This window comes from Temnothorax longispinosus, chromosome 11 (genome assembly GCF_030848805.1).
Source record: "Temnothorax longispinosus isolate EJ_2023e chromosome 11, Tlon_JGU_v1, whole genome shotgun sequence".
Lineage (NCBI taxonomy): Eukaryota > Metazoa > Arthropoda > Insecta > Hymenoptera > Formicidae > Temnothorax > Temnothorax longispinosus.
This window is the reverse complement of record NC_092368.1, coordinates 2,086,263-2,109,887: the sequence shown is the minus strand read 5'-3', so window position 1 is coordinate 2,109,887 and position 23,625 is coordinate 2,086,263. Positions and strand designations below refer to the sequence as shown.

General features: G+C 40.0%; 1 protein-coding gene and 2 pseudogenes across 1 annotated transcript; 1 reads left to right on the top strand and 2 right to left on the bottom strand.

Moving 5' to 3' along the window:
* Positions 1 to 364: 364 nt before the first annotated feature.
* LOC139822262 (uncharacterized) lies at positions 365 to 13,937 on the bottom strand. The gene is made up of 10 exons (XM_071793879.1): positions 12,579 to 13,937; positions 12,090 to 12,168; positions 10,935 to 11,122; positions 10,623 to 10,788; positions 9,719 to 10,085; positions 3,623 to 4,775; positions 3,236 to 3,314; positions 2,270 to 2,454; positions 1,958 to 2,123; positions 365 to 1,306 (listed from the first exon to the last, which is right to left on the bottom strand). Exons 1-10 carry the CDS (start codon positions 13,681 to 13,683, stop codon positions 943 to 945), a joined length of 3,852 nt encoding a protein of 1,283 aa, XP_071649980.1. The 5' UTR covers positions 13,684 to 13,937; the 3' UTR covers positions 365 to 942.
* Positions 6,963 to 9,419, top strand: LOC139822565 (pre-mRNA-processing-splicing factor 8-like; annotated as a pseudogene).
* A 1,457-nt stretch (positions 13,938 to 15,394) lies between the features above and the next one.
* On the bottom strand, positions 15,395 to 22,401 carry LOC139822564 (G-protein coupled receptor Mth2-like; annotated as a pseudogene).
* Between the last annotated feature and the right edge of the window lie 1,224 nt (positions 22,402 to 23,625).

Here is a 23,625-nt window from a genome sequence, read left to right as displayed (position 1 = left end):
AGACGAATGTTTGTGATGGCACTTGTACAGGAATATTCTGTGACCGTATAGAAGCTAAGTGAAGAGCTATATTCTATGTGTAATACGATAAACGAAATGCAGCTCCCAGGAAGCTCGGTAAATACACTTCATAATAAATCAATAGAATCTTAAATTAAACGTGAAGATGCTCGATTTAAAGTCTATATCAAGGAGTTTCAAGGTATATATTGTAATACTGTCACGTGTATATGATAAAATATACGGCTGATATGTGACACAGGTCGGTATTTGCATCGCACATTTGTTGCGCGATAAAATATTATCTTGAAAATTATGTATCCATATAAACGTGTGTTTAAGATATGTCCATTTTATATATATATATATATTTTTTTTTTTTTTCTTTTCTTGAATTCATTTAATAATATTAAACACTTATGCATGCGGTGGAAATGTAGACCGAGTGTCAATGTAATGAAAATAAATATAGAAAAAGGGAATGTAAGATATTCTCTTTCATGCACGAGCAATAATGTACTAGAATTGAAGTTAAAATTAGTAAAATTGTCTGTAGCCTTTTTACCGCGATATTATGTTGTAATGATAACGTAATAATAAATCTCTACATATTAAAATAAAATTTATACAAAATTATGGCATACGGCGGTCAATGTACATGATATACACTATGTTTTTGTTACTTTAATGAGGATGATAATAGATGCAAAGCAATTAATTTCTTTAATTCTCTTTAGACTGCAAAAAAGATAAAAAAAATCTTGTAAATACATTTTAAAGGAATATAAAGAACGATGGAAATCACCAATCTTGGCGTTCCAAACAAAGAGATCAACACGAGCAATGTAACATTAATTCTCGAGCAAAGAATTAAGTTACATCATCGCCTAATTGCTCATTCTTCTGATTCATATAGTGGAATCCGTTTCTCACGTTGCAATATTAATCAGCCTCATCGGACGAACTCTTCATACGGCAATTTGTTTGCACGTAGGGATTGACCTTCTCCTGCAGCGACATCATTCCCGACGTGGTAGTGCAGGTGCGCGAAGTTGAGCTATGACAGCCGCTACGCGTCGAGTTTCTGGAGAACAGACCACGATCCTGGCAACCGAATCGCTTTAGCAGCAGTCGCTTGATCTTTCCTTTCCACACGAATATAATGAAGATGATGAGACCTTGCAGGGTGTTTGTCAGATCGCTCAGATACCAAACGTACGACGGCACGCTCTCGAGTACCCATGATATTATTTCCATGGACCAGTTTATCCCCATCACGATGAACAACTTCAGATAGAGATTGAACCTGCGTGCGAATGCGTTTGTTTCTGTATCTTTTATAATTTAGAATTACTAAGGCTACGGTCAACGTGACGCTACAAATGCTATAGAGCGTTCTTCTTCTCCTTCTTTCGTCATTGAAAGAAAAGAGAAGAGGAATGCTTCGAAACATTTGTAGCGCCACGTTGACCGTAGCCTAAGACAAAAAATTTCGCGATAAACGAAAGCATTTGAAGTAACCGATGTTCGCTGAAAATAAATATCTTCGAAAAATCGTAATCATCAAGTTTCGGGCTAAAAGACAGGGAGAAATTTGCCCAAGTTTTCTAAAAAAATTTTAAAGAAACGTGATGTCTGTCTTTATGAAATAGGGGAACAACCACTTTTTGGTTTTTATTCGCACAATCGTTTGTCATTCTTTCGAGAATCGCAGATACTCTCGAGGAATCTCGTACGCGCGCGATCCAAACGGCGACGATGTTTGTTGCTTCAAAAGATTTCGTAATTATGAAAGCAAACCGCCGTATGCGAAAGTTGCCGTCAAAAATCATCACGTTGAGAACGAGGACCGATCGACATTATACAGAGCCGTTCGGCAAACTGATACATCGGCGTATAATCATATATTAATATAATTATCATTAACGTATCAGTGTAAAGATGCTTGTATACACACCATTGCTTATTATCATCGTGGCGTCTGCTTTCCGAGCTTTTCAAATGAGCAGCTGTGTCCTTCTTGTAACGCACAATTTTTCGTGCAGTAGAGATAAACAGGCAAATGTTGCAGATAACGGTGACACTCATGGGTACGTAAAAATATATCGCCCTCGCCTCGTTCGCTGAAACGGAGAATTAAATTTCTGGCATTTTTATACGTCGCACTGTGCAAGCGCTTAATTTCGACAAGTCTCAAATTTGGTATTGATAAAACGTATGGTTTTAATAGAACGTCACTGTCATAAGTTATTAGTAAACGTCCACTTACTATTGAACCAACAGTTCGTTTTACCGAACTCTGGTCGGATCAATTCCTCTGGCACGCTGGGAACGAAATCCATGATGACACAAATGACGGTGAGAATGGAAGCGCTTCCCCACGCGTAAATCGAATACATAACGAATTTTTTTCTTTCTCGTTGCTTCACGCTTCCTTGTAACGAACGGAATTCTCTGCAAAATGTAATTTACATGTCATATTGTTGCCAGCAACAAGTAGAACAGGTCAGCATGCAAATACAAATCAAAATAATTATCGCTTTTGGTCGCGCTTCTCGGAAATATGACCGATGCATTAAATTTTGTTTAAAACGTTTTACGTAAACGGTGTGCAACTATGGTACGTAATTGATAATTGCAAATGATTACTATTACGAATTTCATTTCCTACATTTATTTAAGAAACGTATACAGAAAATTATTTAGAAACGTTTAAAGACTGACATGAAATGTTGGATTGTTCTTGTAACTTTGAAAGATGTCTTTCAACTCTATCAATCTAAATTAAATAGGTAGCTCTTTGGTAACGCAATTAAGTTTGAATGCTATAAATTTTATATAAAAATAGAAAATATAATCTCTTCGAAGATTTATATACATATATAATAATTATAATTAATCGGGCCCGAGCCGCTCGACACTTTTGTAACTGATTACAAGAGACCGGACGATGTGCGTACACAGCAGTCATCACACCCTTGTAGTAGGGTGAAACGGGCTTGGCGACAGCGGGGTCAGTTCATCTCCTTTGCGGGAACGGTAAATAGCGACAAGACAATATCGCGTCATGAACTTTCATTGACACGCGAGAGATAAATTACTTTATAGCATTCCAGCACACGCGCATAATGAGAAAGAATGAAAGAACAAAACGCATCGCGTGTCGCAGATCGCAGGCATGACCAGAAAATTTGATTGCAGATAAAATGTAGTATGGAATATTTTGACAGCTTACTTGAATGTCCACCAAATGTCGAAGCACATCACGTTTAACCAGAAGAAGCTTGCCATAAACGAGAAGTAAATGACGTAGGCTGAAACAGAATGAACAACTATTAATCACGCATTATGGTGTCGATAATAAGGCTTATGTTCGCCTGTGAAGAAATAGGTTTACTCTGCCTTTCTGCATCAGGAATTTATTTAGTCGAAAACGGTAAAACTTTTGATAATATACACTACATTGAATTAAACATTGCGATTTAAATATTGTGTCAGAATCACGTAAAATCTGCCGTAAGAAGAAAAGGAAAAAAGATACTTTTTTTAAATAAATTTTTACATTCAAATTATCGGAGGGACAGAGAAATCATATTACATGCTATATTATTATATGCTGTACCCAATATGATGCAGGCGGTTTCCGGTATTGGTGTCTGTGCGGTTAGCTGAGGTATCGCGAGGAACGTGTACGCGGCAAACAACGAGCCAACGTATCCACGCAGCGTGTAGCCGTGCATGTTCTGAAGCTCCGGCAGTATGGAATACACCACGAATGTCGTCAGTAGAAACGGCAAGGATATTATCAGACCTACATAAGTATATACTTCCGGGAGGAACGGTTCCAGAAAATTAATGCAAACAGCTATCTCGTACTTATCCCGTTGCGAGACGATGAGGCAGTATAAATCGGCATCGACAAAGTCTTCGATACGCGGTAGATACAGAGAGCCATTGAGGAGGAACATAAACGCGTCAACTGGTTCCTCGTCAGGCTTAAGCAAATAGAATCCGACTTTTTGGCACGGATCGTGGACGGTCAGCTGAAAGATTTGGTCTACCTCGCCGATCGGTCCTTTCTCAAGCGACTCGTTCGTCGCCTGATCGTACACACCCGGAAAGGAATAACGCCCAACGTTCTCAGCAACGCATTGACCCTTGATCGTGCGAACGCCGAGGGGGCAGCAGAGCGGAATGCAGGTACTGTTCTCGCACATCTCGTACGGAACGACGTTGGTCTTATTATCATCTTTATAGAACTTTCCAAGGAGCTCGTACGTTAAGTTGCTTCTGTCTTCGATCACATCTTGCATCAGGTTTCCACGGGGTTCATGTGCTGTGGAGTTGATCTTGTCATCTGTAGAATTAGTACGAAGCTCCATCGACGTTTGATCGCCGCCCCCGCGATCCTTCGTGGAATGCGCGTGAAATTCATACCCCACCGAGTCATCATCCTTGTGGATACTCGTGGAGTTTAGACGGAGCTCGTACTGCACGTCGTCGTTACTCCTGGTGGAATTTTCACGAGCGTTATAACGCATAATTTCCGCATCGCCGCTACGATTTGTCGTGGTAACATTAGTATGAATCTGATATCGCACTGTGGAATTATTCCGTTCGTTGTCGCTCGTCGTCGTCGTGGAATTTTCCAGCGGCTCGGAGGAGGAAGCGATGAACAGAAGCGTGCAACAGCAAAGCGCGAGATTTCGTCGACGCATCGTCGACCTGTTGACGCGTCGAAATTCACTGACAACCGTCTTGGTTTTCTCTTCGTGCTTTAGTCAGATGTCCAGCGACTGCAACGATATCGCAAACTACGGAAACGAGAAAAATATGCGCGATGATATCGAAAACTACGGAAACGAAAAGGATACGCGTGATGATATCGTTGGCCGCGACAGCGACGCTTTTGTCCGAAGGACGAACCTATTTCGCAGCAAACGTTACAAGTGCATGCCAGGAAGAAAATAACGATGAAAGAAAAGGTACCTCGTTAAAGCAGGTCCTCTTTTCGGCCGGGGATGTGGTGAACAGAACAACGGAGGCGGACTCTCTTTAGAGATGAATTTTTATAGTTTGCTTTCCGGAGCGTATGGTTTGGAAAACCACGTGAACGCTGGTTTGCATTTATTTGTTTATAAGGGCTTTTAGTACTTTCTCAAGTCTAAGACGCACAAGCTTCCGGTTCGCCTCGCAGGAGCCGAGGTGAATCATCACGATTGGTGTTTGAGGAAACTTTAGTTTACATTCCACCTTTCAACCGTGTAGTCTGATTTAGAAAAGATTCTCTAAAAGTCTAAGGGTGATCTTTGAACTTGACGAATAATAGCTTTTCGAGATAAATTTTTCGGCCGTATACAAAGTAACACCGGGTGCAACTTGAAATTTCTGTTGCTCGCTCGTTGTCCGATCGTCCGTAGATCTATTCTCAGTTTCCGTAGTCCTCTCGAAACTGTAGCGCTTCTCTCCACTGGTGCACTAAATATCTAAACAGTCAAGTGTCTAAATTTACGTTGCCGCTGGATTGGTCAAGCTACCATCCCGTAGTCCGGAGAAGTTTATCAATGAACATCTTTTTGTCTCTCGAATCGCCCTGTATACCGCGGCTTCGCAGCAGGTAGCCTCTGCTTTTCTAACGCCGCCGGCTCGTCGTTTGGTAGTCTCGTCCCGTTGCTCGCGCGAGTACATGCGTTTCTCGCGCGCTCTTCCCTCGTCCGTCATTAGGAAAAGTCGCGGTGAAACCGAACACAGTGCTAGACTTCATTGAATTCAGCGAAACAATCAAATAACGGAAAGTCAACCGTACGCGTTAGTGATAACAGTGCTATATTTGAACCGCGGGTGGATTTTTCATTTATTTCGACAATTCGCTTGAGAAGAAAGGAGACGAATCGCGCAAGAGCTTTTTGCCTCCTCTCGCGTTTATTCCGCCGATAGACACTTGCTTATTATCACATACGTCGATAACTCGGTTGACGTAAATCTTGTTTTACTGTGACGTATTTGAATACACGCCCCTTTTCAGCTTCAATATTGTTAAATATTTACTGTACAAATATTTCGTTGCATATAGATGTCTCAATTACAATTTAGATGCAAATTCACCTGTGGTTGTATATTTTAGTCATCAGCTAACATTTTAATAATCCTTCTCACTTAAAACCAAGAAGTGACTAAAAAGATAAAATCTTATTATATTTATATAGAATGTGATTATAGATTACTATCAATACAGATAATATCATAAACCATATCTGAAACAATTACAAAATAATATCTGAAGTAATTAGAAATTGTAACATATCTTGTATTTGTAACATCTACTAACGTAATCGTTCATCATTTACATATCTGTGAATAGCACGCTTTTTATAAATAACTACATCACAAGTGACCATGGATGCTGTTATATCCACACGATATCTGTCAAACTACACGCTGATTAAAAAGTTTTCACCCTTTATCACTTTCACTCTATTCTAGCAGTACACGCACAAAACACCAACGAGACGTAGTCGTGAGATTAACGAATAATGAGATTGGCTGTTTTTATTATTTCATGGGGCAGAGAGAGAGAGAGAGAGAGAGGGGGGGGGAGAGAGGCTTGTGCCATACTTCTTCAAAGAGTCATCGTGTTTTTTGTCTCTCTCTTTCTCTCTTCCGCTATTTCTTGTAACACTTTCGTGAGCAAGCTTCCGCACGGCGATAACGCTGAGAGGCGGCGATAATTCGCTCCGTTTCGAGTTGCTGTTTCGAGCAGCAGCCTGAAAGTTTAATTAATTCATAATGAAACGGCATCTGAGAACAGCTCTGTTCGCGATGTTTCTCGTGATCTTGATCGCAGCTGCCGCTCTCGAAAGCGATCAGGCAGAGGAAGAGCCAGAGGATTCATGGAAAGAAAACTATCGTCCCTCATGTTTATCTGGAGATAGAGGTAATTCCAAGTTTTAGAAAGGAATGACCTTCCCATTGGCGTCTACGAAGCTGCCGTTCGCCTGAAGAACGATCTTGCCTTCGCCGCGGTACTCGTCGGGATTAAGGGCGTCGAACACGTTGCCAGGGCAGACGTTGTGCATGTTGCACCAGGAGGAAGTGCTTTCTCAGCTCGTCGATGTCCCGAATCTCCTCGCTCATCTGGTCCCTCGACAGACGCATCGTCGACCTGTGCGGACACGTCGAAATTCACTGACAACCGTCTTGGTTTTCGCTCTTCGTGCTTTAGTCAGATGTCCAGCGACTGCAACGATATCGCAAACTACGGAAAGGAGAAAAATACGCGTGACGATATCGAAAACTACGGAAACGAAAAGGCTTGGGAACGGGCGCGATGGCGTCACTGCCCAATATGACGGCCGTAAACCAGCTCATATACACGCGAAACAGTATGTTTGTGAGTACACGTATGTTCCACGTGTATATGACCACGTGTCTCTCTCTTTTTCTCTCTTCGAGCCGCAGATGGTGCTGTTCAATGTTTACGACGACTGGTTGAAGATCATCTCGTCATACACCGCGTTCTCGCGACTGATTCTGATCTTGCGCGCTCTGCATGTCAACACCGAGAGGACCAAGGTCGTTCTCAAGCCTGACAAGACCACCATCACCGAGCCGCATCATATATGGCCGGCATTGACGAACGACGAATGGATCAAGTGGAAGTGCAGCTGAAGGATCTAATCCTGGCGGACTACGGCAAGAAGAACAACGTCAATGTCGCGTCGCTCACGCAGTCTGAGATCCGCGATATCATTCTGAACATGGAGCTAAGCGCGTCGTCCGCGCAACGGCAACAGATCGCCGCGACCAATCTCCATCTCAGAACGAATCACATCTACGTTTCCTCCGACGACATCAAGGAGACTGGCTACACTTACATCTTGCCTAAGAACGTACTGAAGGAATTTGTCACCATTTCCGATCTGCGAGTCCAGATAGCTGGTTATTTGTACGGCATCAGTCCACCTGACTATCCTCAGGTAATTATTGCTAAATTATTTCATATATTAAAATGTAAATCCACTTCAACTGTAATTTCGTACCGTAATTCCACTCTAATCTCGCGTTCTGTGTTTGATAGGTGAAAGAAATCAGATGTATTGTAATGGCGCCGCAATGGGGAACTCATCAGACCGTTCACTTACCAAACACGCTACCCAACCATCAGTATTTGTAGGAGATGGAGCCGCTGGGATGGATACACACGCAGCCAAATGAGCTGCCGCAACTCTCACCGCAGGACATATCCACTCACGCCCGGATTATGGCGGAGAATACCATCTGGGACGGTGAGAAGACCATCGTTATCACCTGCAGCTTCACGCCCGGCTCCTGCTCGCTCACGGCGTACAAGCTGACTCCGAGTGGTTTCGAATGGGGCAAGCAGAACACCGACAAGGGCAACAATCCGAAGGGTTATTTGCCTAGTCATTACGAGAAGGTGCAAGTGCTTCTGTCTGATCGTTTCCTTGGCTTCTTTATGGTACCCAGTCAAGGCTCGTGGAACTATAACTTCATGGGCGAGAGACACGACCCCAATATGAAGTATGAATTACAACTGGAGAACCCAAAGGAATTCTATCACGAGGTGCATATGCCCATTTCCTCCACTTCTCAAGCTTAGAAGACGGCGATGGTGTTGGAGTTGATCGAGAAGATATGTTTGCATAAAATAAACTTTTTTATATAAGATTTCAACTGACAGTGAAAGGAGTGCAGGACGTGTGCAAGTAGTGCGGGAGAATACGTGTTGTAGTGCTTTTTATTTTTTTTCTGTTCAATTTTTGTAATGTTCTCGTCTAATGTTTGTGATGGCACTTGTACACGAATATTTTGTGACCGTATAGAAGCTGAGTGAAGAGCTACATTCTATATGTAATACAATAAATAAAATACAGCTCCCAGAAAGCTCAGTAAATACACTTCATAATAAATCAATAGAATCTTAAATTAAACGTGAAGATGCTTGATTTAAAGCCTATCTCAAGGATTTTCAAAATACATATTGTAATACTATCACGTGTATATGATAAAATATACGGCTGATATTTGACACAGGTCGGTATTTGCATCGCACATTTGTTGCGCGATAAAATACTATCTTAAAAATTATGTATCCATATAAACATGGGTGTTTAAGATATGTCTATTATATATATATTTTTTTTCTTGAATTTATTTAATAACATTAAATACTTATGCGTGCGGTGGAAATGTAGACCGAGTGTCAATGTAATGACAATAAATATAGAAAAAGAAAATGTAAGATAGTCTCTTTCATGCAACAGTAATAATGTACTAGATTTGAAGTTAAAATTAGTAAAATTGTCTGTAGCCTTTTTACCGCGACATTATGGTGTAATGATAACGTAATAATAAATCTCCACATATGAAATAAAATTTATACAAAATTATGTACATGATATACACTTTTTTTTTTGTTACTTCAATGAGGACGATAATAGATGCAGAGTAATTAATTTCTTTAATTCTCTTTAGACTGCAAAAGAGATAAAAAAAAATCTTGTAAGTACATTTTAAAGAAATATAAAAAACGATGGAAACCACCAATCTCGTGCGTTCCAAACAAAGAGATCGACGCGAGCAACGTAACGTTAATTCTCGAGAAGAGATAATAAAGTTACATCATCGCCTAATTATTGCTTATTCTTCTGATTCATACTTAGTGTAATCCTAGTCTCACGTGGCAATATTAATCAGCCTCATCGGACGAACTCTTCATGCGACAATTTGTTTGCACGTAGGGATTGACCTCCTGCAGCGACATCTTTCCCGACGTGGTAGTGCAGGTGCGCGAGGCTGAGCTGTGACAGCCGCTACGCGTCGAGTTTCTGGAGAACAGACCACGATCCTGGCAACCGAATCGCTTTAGCAGCAGTCGCTTGATCTTTTTTTTCCACACGAATATAATGAAGATGATGAGACCATGCAGGATGTCTATCAGATCGATGAGATACCAAACGTACGGCGGCACGTCCTCTAATAGCCATGATATCATTTCCATGGTCCATGGTATGCCCATGGTGGATATGCCCATCACGATGAACAACTTCAGATAGAGATTGCACCTGCGTGTGAATACGTTTTCTTCTATAATTTAGAATTACTAAAACAAAGAGCTTCGCGATAAACGAAAACATTTGAAGTAACCGATGCTCGCTGAAAATAGATATCTTCGAAAAATTGTAATCATCAAGTTTCGGGCTAAAAGACAGGGAGAAAGTTGTCCAAGTTTTCTCAAACAATTTCGAAGAAACGTGATGTCCGTCTTTATGAAATAATTTAATTTAAATAGGGGAACAACCACTTTTTGTTTTTTATTCGCACAATTGTTTGTCATTCTTTCGAGAATCGTAGATGCTCTCGAGGAATCTCGTACGCGCGCGATCCAAACGGCGACGATGTGTTTGTTGCTTCAAAAGAGTTCGTAATTACTCTATATACCGCCGTATGCGAAAGTTGTGGTCTAAAAATAATCATCACGTTGCGAACGAGGATCGATCAACGTTATGCAAAGCCGTTCGGCAAACTGATACATCGGCGTATAATTATATATTAATATGATTATCAATAACGTATCAGTGTAAAGATGCTTGTATACACACCATTGCTTATTATCATCGTGGCGTCTGCTTTCCGAGCTTCTCAAATGAGCAGCTGTGTCCTTCTTGTGACGCACAATTTTTAGTGCAGTAGAGATAAACAGGCAAATGTTGCAGATAAGGGTGACACCCATGGGTCCGTAAAAATATATCGCCGCCGCCTCGTCCGCTGAAACGGAGAATTAAATTTCTTGCATTTTTTTACGTCGCATTTTGTAAGCGCTTAATTTTGACAAATCTCAAATTTGGTCTTGATAAAATGTATGATTTTAATAGAACGTCACTGTCATAAGCTATTAGTAAACGTTCACTTACTATTGAACCAATTACAGTTTGTTTTACCGAACTCTGGTCGGATCAATTCTTTTGGCACGCTGGGAACAAAATCCATGATGACACAAATGACGGTGAGAATGGAAGCGCTTCCCCACGCGTAAATCGAATACATAACGAATTTTTTTCTCTCTCGTTGCTTCACGCTTCCTTGTAACGAACGGAATCCTCTGCAAAATGTAATTCACATGCCATAATGTTGCCAGCAACAAGTAGAACACGTCAGCATGCAAATACAAATTAAAACTATTATCGCTTTTGGTCGCTTCTTGGAAATATGACCGATGCGTTGAATTTTGTTTAATACGTTTTATGTAAGCGGTGTGCGACTATGGTACGTAATTGATAATTGAAAATTATTATACTATTTCGAATTTATGCATAATGAGAAAGAATGAAAGAACAAAGGATGCGCGCATCACGTGTCGCAGGCATGACCAGAAGAACGTACGATTTAATTGTATCGATAACGTTAAACGACTGATAAAATGATCATCGCGACACGAATGATGATTTATAAACTTGTATCGCAATTTTTTCTTAATCACATTTTAGAAAATACGTTGAGACGGCTCCGTTAATGTAAACAAATTTGTATATTTATTAATAATTAATAAGTCATAGATAAATAAGCGTGTTCGACGTATTCACGCAACGTGAATACCAACGTTCGGGGATACGCTTTACTGACATTTTCCGTTCACCCGAATATTGCTTGTTCGAACGGCATCTCGGACCGACGTCCAACCGTGAAGGGGATTAAAATTAACTCGGTTGTCTTTGCACCACATACGCGCGCCGGTCACGTACCGGATATTAATTCGCGTCCTGTCGCTATCAATTTCCCCTATTGTTTGTCAATTATCAAATTTCTTTACCACAAGCGCCGGATCAAGTGGCGCTTGCGAAAATATTTGGCGAATCAATTGACTCATTTTGACCTAGAACTCGATCCACGTTTTATTTTTAATAAACCGTAATTATAATGTTTGATCATAATTATAAATAAATATAAAATATTAATTTCATCCTAATTTTTATTTTTTTCTTATTGTTACAACAAGAAATATCACAGATTGTCTTTAGAATGTAATTTAATTGCAGAAAAATGTAGTATGGAATATTTTGATAGCTTACCCGAATGTCCACCAAATGTCAAAACACATCACGTTTAACCAGAAGAAGCTTGCCAAAAACGAGAAGTGAATGATGAAGGCTGAAACAGAATAAACAGCTACTAATCACGCATTATGGTGCCGATAATAAGGCTTATGTTCGCCCGTGAAGAAACAAAACTCTGCTTTTCTGCATCAGGAATTTATTTAGTTGAAAACGGTAAACCTTAACGATAATTGCGTTACATTGAATTAAACATTGCGATTTAAATATTGTGTCAGAATCATGTAAAATCTTCCGCAAAAAGAAAAGGAAAAAAGATACTTATCCAAATAAAGTTTCAAGTTGATTGCATATCAAAATTTAAATTTTACCCGCTTTATATTTCATTGTTTTTTCCCCAGGGTTTTAATAAATTTTTACATTCAAATTATCGGGGGGGAGAGAGAAAACATGTACAGCATTATTATGCTGTATTATATGTGTTCACTGTATAATTATATGCTGTACCCATTATTTTGCAGGAGGCGGTTTCCGGTATTGGTGTCTGTGCGGTTAGCTGAGGTATCGCGAGGAACGTGTATGCGACGATCAACGAGACGACGTATCCACGCAGCGTGTAGCCGTGCATGTTCTGAAGCTCCGGCAGTATGGAATACACCACGAATGTCACCAGTAAAAACAGCAAGGATATTATCAGACCCACATAATAATAATATACGAGTACTTCCGCGTGGCCCGGTTCCAGGAAATTAATGCAAACAGCTATCTCGTACTTATCCCGTTGCAAGACGATGAGACAGTACAAATCGGCATCGACAAAGTCTTTGATACGCGGTAGATACAAAGAGCCATTGAGGAGGAACATAAACGCGTCATCTGGTTTCTCGTCAGGCTTAAGCAAATAGTATCCGACTTTCTGGCACGGATCGTGGACGGTCAACTGAAAGATTTGGTCCACCTCGCCGATCGGTCCTTTCTCAAGCGACTCGTTCGTTGCCTGCTCGTACACACCCGGAAAGGGATAACGCTCAACGTTCTCAGCATCGCATTGGTCCTTGATCATGCGAACGCCGAAAGGGCAGCAGAGCGGAATGCAAGTACTGTTTTCGCACATCTCGTACGGAACGACGTTGGTCTTATTATCATCTTTATAGAACTTTCCGAGGAGCTCGTACGTTAAGTTGCTTCTGTCTTCGATCACGTCTTGCATCAGGTTTCCACGGGGTTCATGTGCTGTGGAGTTGATCTTGTCATCTGTAGAATTCGTACGAAGCTCCATCGACGTTTGATCGCCGCCCCCGCGATCCATCGTGGAATGCGCGTGAAATTCATACCCCACCGAGTCATCATCCTCGTGTATACTCGTGGAGTTAAGACGGAGCTTGTACTGCACGTCGTCGTTACTCCTGGTGGAATTTTCACGAGCGTTATAACGCATAATTTCCGCATCGCCGCTACGATTTGTCGTGGTAACATTAGTATGAATCTGATATCGCACTGTGGAATTATTCCGTTCGTTGTCGTTCGTCGTCGTGGAACTTTTCAGCGGCTCGGAGGAGGAAGCGATGAATAGAATCGTGCAACAGCAAAGCGCGAGATTTCGTCGACGCATCGTCGACCTGTGGACACGTCGAAATTCACTGACAATTAACCGTCTTGGTTTTCTCTTCGTGCTTTAGTCAGATGTCCAGCGACTGCAACGATATCGCAAACTACGGAAACGAGAAAAATACGCGTGATGATATCGAAAACTACGGAAATGAAAAGGATACGCGTGATGATATCGTTGGCCGCGACAGCGACGCTTTTGTCCGAAGGACGAACCTATTTCGTAGCAAACGTACAAGTGCATGCCAGGAAGAAAATAACGATGAAAGAGCAGGTACCTCGTTAAAACAGGTGTTCTTTTCGGCTGGGGATGTGGTGAACAGGACAACGGGAGCGGACCCCCTTTAAAGATGAATTTTTATAGTTTGCTTTCCGGAGCGTATGGGTTGGAAAACCACGTGAACGCTGATTTGCATTTATTTGTTTATAAGGGCTTTTAGTACTTTCTCAAGTCTAAGACGCACAAGCTTCCGGTTCGGCTCGCAGCAGCCGAGGTGAATCATCACAATTGGTGTTTGAGGAAACTTTAGTTTACATTCCACCTTTCAACGTGTAGTCTGATTTAGAAAAGATTCTCTAAAAATCTAAGGGTGATTTTTGAACTTGACGATTTATAGCTTTTTCAGATAAATCTTTCGGTCGTATACAAAGTAACACCGGGTGCAACTTGAAATTTTTGTTGCTCGCTCGTTGTCCGATCGTCCGTAGATCTATTCTCAGTTTCCGTAGTCCTCCCGAAACTGTAGCGCTTCTCTCCACTGGTGCACTAAATATCTAAACAGCCAAGTGTCTAAATTTACGTTGCCGCTGGATTGGTCAAGCTACCATCCCGTAATCCGGAGAAGTTTGTCAATGACCATCTTTTTTTCTCTCGAACCGCCCTGTATACCGTGGCTTCGCAGCAGGTAGCCTCTGCTTTTCTAAAGCCGCCGGCTCGTCGTTTGGTAGTCTCGTCCCGTTGGTCGCGCGAGTACATGCGTTTCTCGCGCGCTCTTCCCTCGTCCGTCATTACAAAATGTCGCTGTAAAACCGAACACAGTGCTAGACTTAATTGAATTCAGCGAAACAATCAAATAACGGAAAGTCAACCGTACGCGTTAGTGATAACAGTGCTATATTTGAACCGCGGGTGGATTTTTCATTTATTTTGACAATTCGCTTGAGAAGAAAGGAGAGCATCGTGCAAGAGCTCTTTGCCTCCTCTCGCGTTTATTCCGTTCTCTCCGATAGACACTTAATTATTATCACGTAAAAATATTTGCAATGTATAGGTAGACCGATTGCTTATTCGACAAAGCACACCAGATTATTGAGTACCCATATGACCATACTGTACATATCAGCTTCAATATTGTTAAGTACTTATATTGTTAAGTACAAATATTTTGTTGTATAAAGATGCTTTGAGATTATTTACATATTTATGTTTAAGTGGTGTACATTTCATGGGCGTGAGACACGACCCCAATAACGAATTACAATTGGCGAACCCAAAGGTATTCTATCACGAGGTGCATAGGCCGGCCCATTTCCTCAACTTCTCAAGCTTGGAAAATAAACTCTTTTATATAAGATTTTAACTGACAGTGAAAGGAGTGATTGAAAGGAGTGCAGGACGTGTGCAAGTAGCGCGCGAGAGTAGTGTTGTAGTCGTTTTTATTTTTTATTTTCTCGTCTAATTATTGCATACGTAGACGATTACAAATACATACATGTAATGGTAATGAATATAGATTAGCCTTTATTACTTAACAATTATAAACTTCTGAACTCTGTGCTCTTATTCTCCTTGTAATTCTGTCCACTTGATTTTTCACATTTTGATTTTATAGGTGCGTATAAATGCAGATGCGACTTAAATATTAGACGAATGTTTGTTATGGCACTTGTACAGGAATATTCTGTGACCGTATAGAAGCTAAGTGAAGATCTATATTCTATATATGTAATACAATAAATGAAATGCAGCTCCCATCAGAAAGCTCGGTAAATACACTTTATAATAAATCAACAGAATCTTAAATTAAACGCGAAGATGCTCAATTTAAAGTCTATCTCAAAGATTTTCAAGGTATATATATTGTAATACTATCACGTGTACATGATAAAATATACGACTGATATGTGACACAGGTCAGTATATTTGCATCGCACATTTGTTGCGCGATAAAATATTATCTTGAAAATTATGTATCCATATAAACGTGTGTTTAAGATATGTCCATTTTATATATATATATATTTTTTTTTCTTTTCTTGAATTCATTTAATAATATTAAACATTTATGCATGCGGTGGAAATGTAGACCGAGTGTCAATGTAATGAAAATAAATATAGAAAAAGAGAATGTAAGATAGTCTCTTTCATGCACGAACAGAAATGTACTAGAATTGAAATTAAAATTAGTAAAATTGTATGTTGCCTTTTTACCGAGACATTATGGTGTAATAATAACGTAATAATAAATCTCTACACATTAAAATAAAATTTATACAAAATTATGGCATACGGCAGTCAATGTACATGATATACACTGTTTTTGTTACTTTAACGAGGACGATAATAGATGCAGAGCAATTAATTTCTTTAATTACCTTTAGACTGCAAAAAAGATAAAAAAAATCTTGTAAATAAATTTTAAAGGAATATAAAAAACGATGGAAATCACCAATCTTGGCGTTCCAAACAAAGAGATCAACGCGAGCAATGTAACATTAAATCTCGAGTAAAGAATTAAGTTACATCATCGCCTAATTGCTCATTCTTCTGATTCATACAGTGGAATCCTTTTCTCACGTTGCAATATTAATCAGCCTCATCGGACGAACTCTTCATGCGGCAATTTGTTTGCACGTAGGGATTGACCTTCTCCTGCAGAGACATCATTCCCGACGTGGTAGTGCCGGTCAGTGCAGGTTCGCGAGGCTGAGCTGTGACAGCCGCTACGCATCGAGTTTCTGGGGACAGACCACGATCCTGGCAACCGAATCGCTTTAACAGCAGTCGCTTAATCTTTCCTTTCCACACGAATATAATGAAGATGATGAGACCTTGCAGGGTGTTTGTCAGATCGCTCAGATACCAAACGTACGACGGCAGTGACGGCACGCCCTCGAATAGCCATAATATTATTTCCACGGACCAGTTTATGCCCATCACGATGAACAACTTCAGATAAAGATTGAACCTGCGTGCAAATGCGTTTGTTTCTGTATCTTCTATAATTTAGAATTACTAAAACAAAGGATTTCGCGATAAAGGAAAGCATTTGAAGTAACCGATGCTCGCTGAAAATAGACATCTTCGAAAAATCGTAATCATCAAGTTTCGGGCTAAAAGACAGGGAGAAATTTGTCCAAGTTTTCTCAAACAATTTTGAAGAAACGTGATGTCCGTCTTTATGAAATAGGAGAACAACCACTTTTTGCTTTTTGTTCGCACGATCGTTTGTCATTCTTTCGAGAATTGCAGATGCTCTCGAGGAATCTCGTACGCGCGCGATCCAAACGGCGACGATGTGTTTGTTGCTTCAAAAGATTTCGTAATTGTGAAACCAAACCGCCGTATGGAAAAGTTGCCGTCTAAAAATAATCATCACGTTGAGAACGAGGACCGATCGACATTATGCAAAGGCGTATAATCATATATTAATATAATTATCAATAACGTATTAGTGTAAAGATGCTTGTATACAAACCGTTGCTTATTTTCATGGCGTCTGCTTTCCGAGCTTCTTAAATGAGCAGCTGTGTCCTTCTTCTGATGCACAATTTTTCGTGCAGTAGAGATAAACAGGCAAATGTTGCAGATAACGGTGACACCTATGGGTCCGATAAAATATATCGCCATCGCCATCATCTCGTTCGCTGAAACGAAGAATTAAATTTCTGGCAATTTTATACGTCGCATTTTGCAAGCGCTTAACTTTGACAAGTCTCAAATCTGGTCTTGATAAAACGTGTGGTTTTAATAGAACGTCACTGTCATAAGCTATTAGTAAACGTTCACTTACTATTGAACCAACACTTCGTTTCACCGATCTCCGGTCGGATCAATTCCTTTGGCACGCTGGGAACGAAATCCATGATGACACAAATGACGGTGAGAATGGAAGCGCTTCCCCACGCGTAAATCGAATACATAACGAATTTTTTTCTCTCTCGTTGCTTCACGCTTCCTTGTAACGAACGGAATCCTCTGCAAAATGTGATTTACATGCCATATTGTTGCCAGCAACAAGTAGAACAGGTCAGCATGCAAATACAAATTAAAATAATTATCGCTTTTGGTCGCGCTTCTCGGAAATATGACCGATGCGTTGAATTTTGTTTAATACGTTTTACGTAAGCGGTGTGTATCTATGGTACGTAATTGATAATTGAAAATTATTACTATTTCAAATTTAATTTCCTACATTTATTTAAGAAACGTATACAGAAAATTATTTAGAAACGTTTAAAGACTGACATGAAATATTAGATTGTTCTTGTAACTTTGAAAGATGTCTTTCAACTCTATCAATCTTAATTAAATGGGTAGCTCTTTGGTAACGCAATTAAAGTTTGAATGCTACAAGTTTTATATAAAAGTGTGCAAATTAGAAACTTGCACATTACTTCCTCATCATTAAAGATTGCTACCATTGCTGCTATTTTATTTCGCTCACAAAGCTTCTCTTATGAAGAAGCTTGTATTTTATATGATGCATAATTATTAGTATTTATTAATTTTGCTTTCTCATAGAGGTAGCTTTATGAGCGAAATAAAATAGGAGCAATGGTAGCCATTTTTAATGATGAGGAAGCAATGTGCAAGTTTCTAATTTGCACACTTCTTTCATTTTAAATTTAACCTTTTTATAAATTGAAAAAGGGTTAGCTTACAAGTACAAGTGGGGTTTTATAACCGACGCAATGTCAAATCGATATTGACTTTGGGAGTTCAGGCTACGTGGTCCATATATGGACTTTCGCATATGGACCTTTGGTCGCGTATAAAGCTGAGTCACATCAACTAAATCTTAAAAAATTATATATAAAATAGGGGTAGAAAAGACTGAAAAATATAATAAGATTAGAAATGAAACCGATATCACAAAATTTGCGGAAATTAGAGCAACCACAAACTTTTCTACAGAAGTTCTAAATTATATTAAAAAAGAACCGCTTTATCGATCATCGCCAAATTCAATCCCAACCTTCCTTACGTGATACTCCATTGATTAAAAAAAAATGCATCGATATCTCAAAAATCACGGAAGTTAGAGCATAAACGGACAACAAAAGCGTTACACACACACACACACACACACACACACACACACACACGGACATTTTGTACACAAGTGATTTTTCGATGTTTTAGAACGTTCTAAACACTTGGCCAAAAATATCTGAGAAAAAATTTTTGGTGATTATCCAGTAATACGGACCACCCTCCGATGTCCTTGATCTTGATATATGTTGTCAAGATCACTCTTTTGAGAAGGTTTTAGCTGTCACTCGTTTGTTATTAAAGAGTTATTAACATAAAAAGTTCGGAAAATATAGCAGTTATTTTAAGTATTGAAAAGCACAATATTACGACTAAAATTAGGTTTTTTTTTTTAAGTAGAGAATATCTCATTTCGCGTGAAAGTCTTTGCTTTACCAAAACAAGTAAATTTTCTTCTGAAGTAGAGAATACTTTATTGATATTCACTTCTTTAAATGTTGTGTTTTGGTAAAGCAGCGATTTTCTCGCGAAAAAAAAAAGACGTAATATTAGTCGTAATATTGTGCCTTTCAATACTTAAAATAACTGCTATATTTTCGGAACATTTTTTGTTAATAACTTTTTAATAAAAAAACAGCGACGGCTAAAACCTTTCAAAGGTCAGGAGGGTGACTTGATAACATATATCAAGGTCAAGGTCATCGGAGAGTGGTCCGTATTACTGCATATAATTACCAAATTTTTTTCATGAAAACAAAGCTTCCTCTATGAGGAAGCAAAATTTTTTTACATTATTACAATTTTTACATTTGTACATTATCATTTCTTTGAAACACTATACATCTTGGCGTTCGCACGATGTAACTAAGATACATTATCCGGTGACGCATGATGTTTAATGTTGCATATTAAATTATAAAATCTCACTTGAGAAGGACCAAATTATGGTTGAAACGTCGTGAGTTTTAATAAATGAGAATTGGGAAGTCGGGTTGCTTAATTTTTTATTTTATTTTTAATTATTTACTGGCGAAGAAAAGGTTATCATTGTTTTTATAAATATCTTGCTCTATTTCGTTCGAGAAATATTACAAGATTGTCGTTAAAAGATAATTTGATTGCAGATAAAACGTAGTATGGAATATTTTGATAGCCTACCCGAATGTCCACCAAATGTCAAAGCACATCACGTTTAACCAGAAGTAGCTTGCCAAAGCCGAGAAGTAAATGACAAAACCTGAAACAGAATGAACAACTATAATATTAATCATGCATTATGGTGCCGATAAGGCTTATTATGTTCGCCCGTGAAGAAACAGGTTTACTCTGCCTTTCTGCATCAGGAATTTATTTAGTCGAAAACGGTAAACCTTGACGATAATATGCGCTACATTGAATTAAACATTGCGATTTAAATATTGTGTCAGGATCACGTAAAATTTTCCGCAAAAAGAAAAGGAAAAAAGATACTTATCCAAATAAAGTTCCAAGTTGATTGCATATCAAAATTTAAATTTTACCCGTTTTTTATTTCATTGTTTTTTCCCCAAAATTTTAATAAATTTTTACATTCAAATTATCGGGGGAAGAGAGAAATCATGTATTATATATATGCTGTACTATTATATGCTGTACCCAATATGATGCAGGCGGTATCCGAAATTGATGTCCGAACGGTTAGCTTCATTACCGCAGTGAACGTGTACGCGACGAACAACGAGCTGACGTATCCACGCAGCGTGTAGCCGTGCATGTTCTGAAGCTCCGGCAGTATGGAGTACACCACGAATGTCGCCAGTAGAAACGGCAAGGATATTATCAGACACACTAGTTTAATTAAGTAACGATATACTTTCGCGTGGCCCGGTTCCAAAAAATCAATGGAAACAGCTATCTCGTACTTATCCCGTTGCAAGACGATTAGACAGTACAAATCGGCATCGACAAAGTCTTTAATACGCGGTAGATACAAAGAGCCATTGAGGAGGAACATAAACGCGTCATCTGGTTCCTCATCAGGCTTAAGCAAATAGTATTCGACTTTCTGGCACAGATCGTGGACGGTCAGCTGAAAGATTTGGTCCACCTCGCCGATCGGTCCTTTCTCAAGCGACTCGTTCGTCGCCTGTTCGTACACACCCGGAAAGGGATAACGCCCAACGTTCTCAGCAACGCATTGACCCTTGATCGTGCGAACGCCGAGGGGACAGCAGAGCGGAATGCAGGTACTGTTCTCGCACATCTCGTACGGAACGACGTTTCTTTTATTGTCATTTTGATAGAACTTTACAAAGTGCTTGTACAACGTTAAGTTGCTTCTGTCTTCGATCACGTCTTGCATCAGGTTTCCACGGGGTTCATGTGCTGTGGAATTGATCTTATCATCTGTAGAATTTGTACGAAGCTCTATCGACGTTTGATCGCCGCCCCCGCGATCCTTCGTGGAATGCGCCTGAAATTCATACCCCACCGAGTCATCATCCTCGTGGATACTCGTGGAGTTTAGACGGAGCTCGTTCTGCACGTCGTCGTTACTCCTGGTGGAATTTCCACGAGCGTTATAACGCGTAGTTTCCGCATCGCCGCTACGATTTGTCGTGGTAACATTAATATGAATCTGATATCGCACTGTGGAATTATTCCGTTCGTTGTCGTTCGTCGTCGTCGTCGTAGAATTTTCCCGCGGCTCGGAGGAGGAAGTGACGAATATAAGCGTGCAGCAGCAAAGCGCGAAATTTCGTCGACGCATTGTCGACCTGTTGACAGGCCGAAATTGACTAACAACCGTCTTGGTTTTCTCTTCGTGCTGTTATAGTCAAATGTCCAGCGAGCGCAACGATATCGCAAACTACGGAAACATGAAAAATACGCGTGATGATATCGTGTATTCAAATACGTCATCAGAGTAAAACAAGATTTACGTCATTACCGAGTTATCGTCTGTCGACGTATGTGATTGATAATAATTAAGTGTTTATCGGAGAGAACGGAATAAACGCAAAAGGGGGCAAAGAGCTCTTGCACGATTCTCTCCTTTCTTTCTTCTCAAGCGAATCGTCGAAACGACTGTACTAGTAAAATCCATTCGCGGTTCAAATACAACATTGTTATCACTAACGATTACGGTTGACTTTTAATTATCTCGTTATGAATTCGATAAAGCCTAGTGTTCGGTTTCACCGCGACTTTTCCTGATGACGAACGAGGGAAGAGCGCGCGAGAACGCATGCACTCGCGCGAGCAACGGGACGAGACTACCAAACAACGAGCCGGCGGCTTTAGAAAAGCAGAGGCTACCTGCTGCGAAGCCGCGGTATACAGGGCGGTTTGAGAGAAAAAAAAAAGATGTTCATTGGTCTACGAGATGGTAGCTTGACCAATCCAGCGGCAACGTAAATTTAGACACTTGGCTGTTTAGATATTTAAGCGGGGAGCACACACTTCTGCACAACGCATATTGCGTAAGCATAAGAAAATTGATTGGTCCATACACATGTGCATAAGAAAATAGACCAATCAATTTTCTTATACTTACGCATTATGCGTTGTGCAGAAGTGTGTGCAACCCGCTTTAGTGCTCCGGTGGAGAGAAGCGCTACAGTTTCGGGAGGACTGCGGAAACTGAGAATAGATCTACGGACGATCGGACAACGAGCTAGATATTTAAGCGGGGAGCACACACTTCTGCACAACGCATATTGCGTAAGCATAAGAATATTGATTGGTCCATACACATGTGCATAAGAAAATAGACCAATCAATTTTCTTATGCTTACGCATTATGCGTTGTGCAGAAGTGTGTGCTCCCCGCTTTAGTGCTCCGGTGGAGAGAAGCGTTACAGTTTCGGGAAGACTGCGGAAACTGAGGATAGATCTACGGACGATCGGACAACGAGCGAGCAACAGAAATTTCAAGTTGCACCAGGTGTTACTTATTCGTATACGGCCGAAAGAATTATCCCGAAAAGCTATTAATCCATAGTACGGCCGGAAAAGTCGGTAGGAAGGATAGGAAAAGTCTCTCGCTAGTTCTCTCGCAGCTCGATCCATCCTCGAACTTATCGTATTATCGATCTAGGCTACAAAAAAGAAAAAATAAATTATTGAAAAATTGAGATAATGCAATTATATTATATTTTACCATTATCCGTATATACTTTTATCCCACCCTATAAGCGATGGTGTTTAACCAACGCGGAGGTATACAACAAAACGCTATACGCAAAAACCGGTTTGTCCTCGTCGCCCGTATCTCCCATCACACTCATTGGGGGAATCATTAACATTTGTTTTACGGGAAATCGAAGATAGCGATCCCAGGTAGCAAGCACTCGTCAATTGACGTCAATTGACGTCAAAATGACGTCATTTTGACGTCAATTTCTACCTGGAGGAATGGCTCGAGAGGTGCCGACAGGTTCTCAGTTCAGATCCAATCCGGGACTTTCCTCGTTGAAAGGACTTTCTTGATCTCGCCTTCCGCGAAATAACGCGAAACGAATACTAAGGATTAAATTGTAACAGAAAGCATATGTATACAGTTCTTGCATCATTACTAATCACAGAAATATTGGAGTCGCGCGTGCAGAAAAAAAGCATATGATTCATACGTATTACCTATTACCTATTACCTATTTACGATGTGCTCCATATTAATGGGTGGAATAGATAGTAATAACGTATATTTTACATGTGATAACGCACGTACATGTGCGTTTAATTATAATCCAA

Bases quoted from the DNA above. Each gene is read 5' to 3' on its own strand.
- LOC139822262 (XM_071793879.1), bottom strand. From the start codon at position 13,683: ATGCGTCGACGAAATCTCGCGCTTTGCTGTTGCACGATTCTATTCATC. The intron at 10,086-10,622 runs GTGTGTATACAA...ATTCACACGCAG, and splicing joins CACGATGATAATAAGCAATG to GTGCAATCTCTATCTGAAGT. The intron at 4,776-9,718 runs GCTGATTAATAT...ATCTGACTAAAG, and splicing joins TGAAGAGTTCGTCCGATGAG to CACGAAGAGAAAACCAAGAC.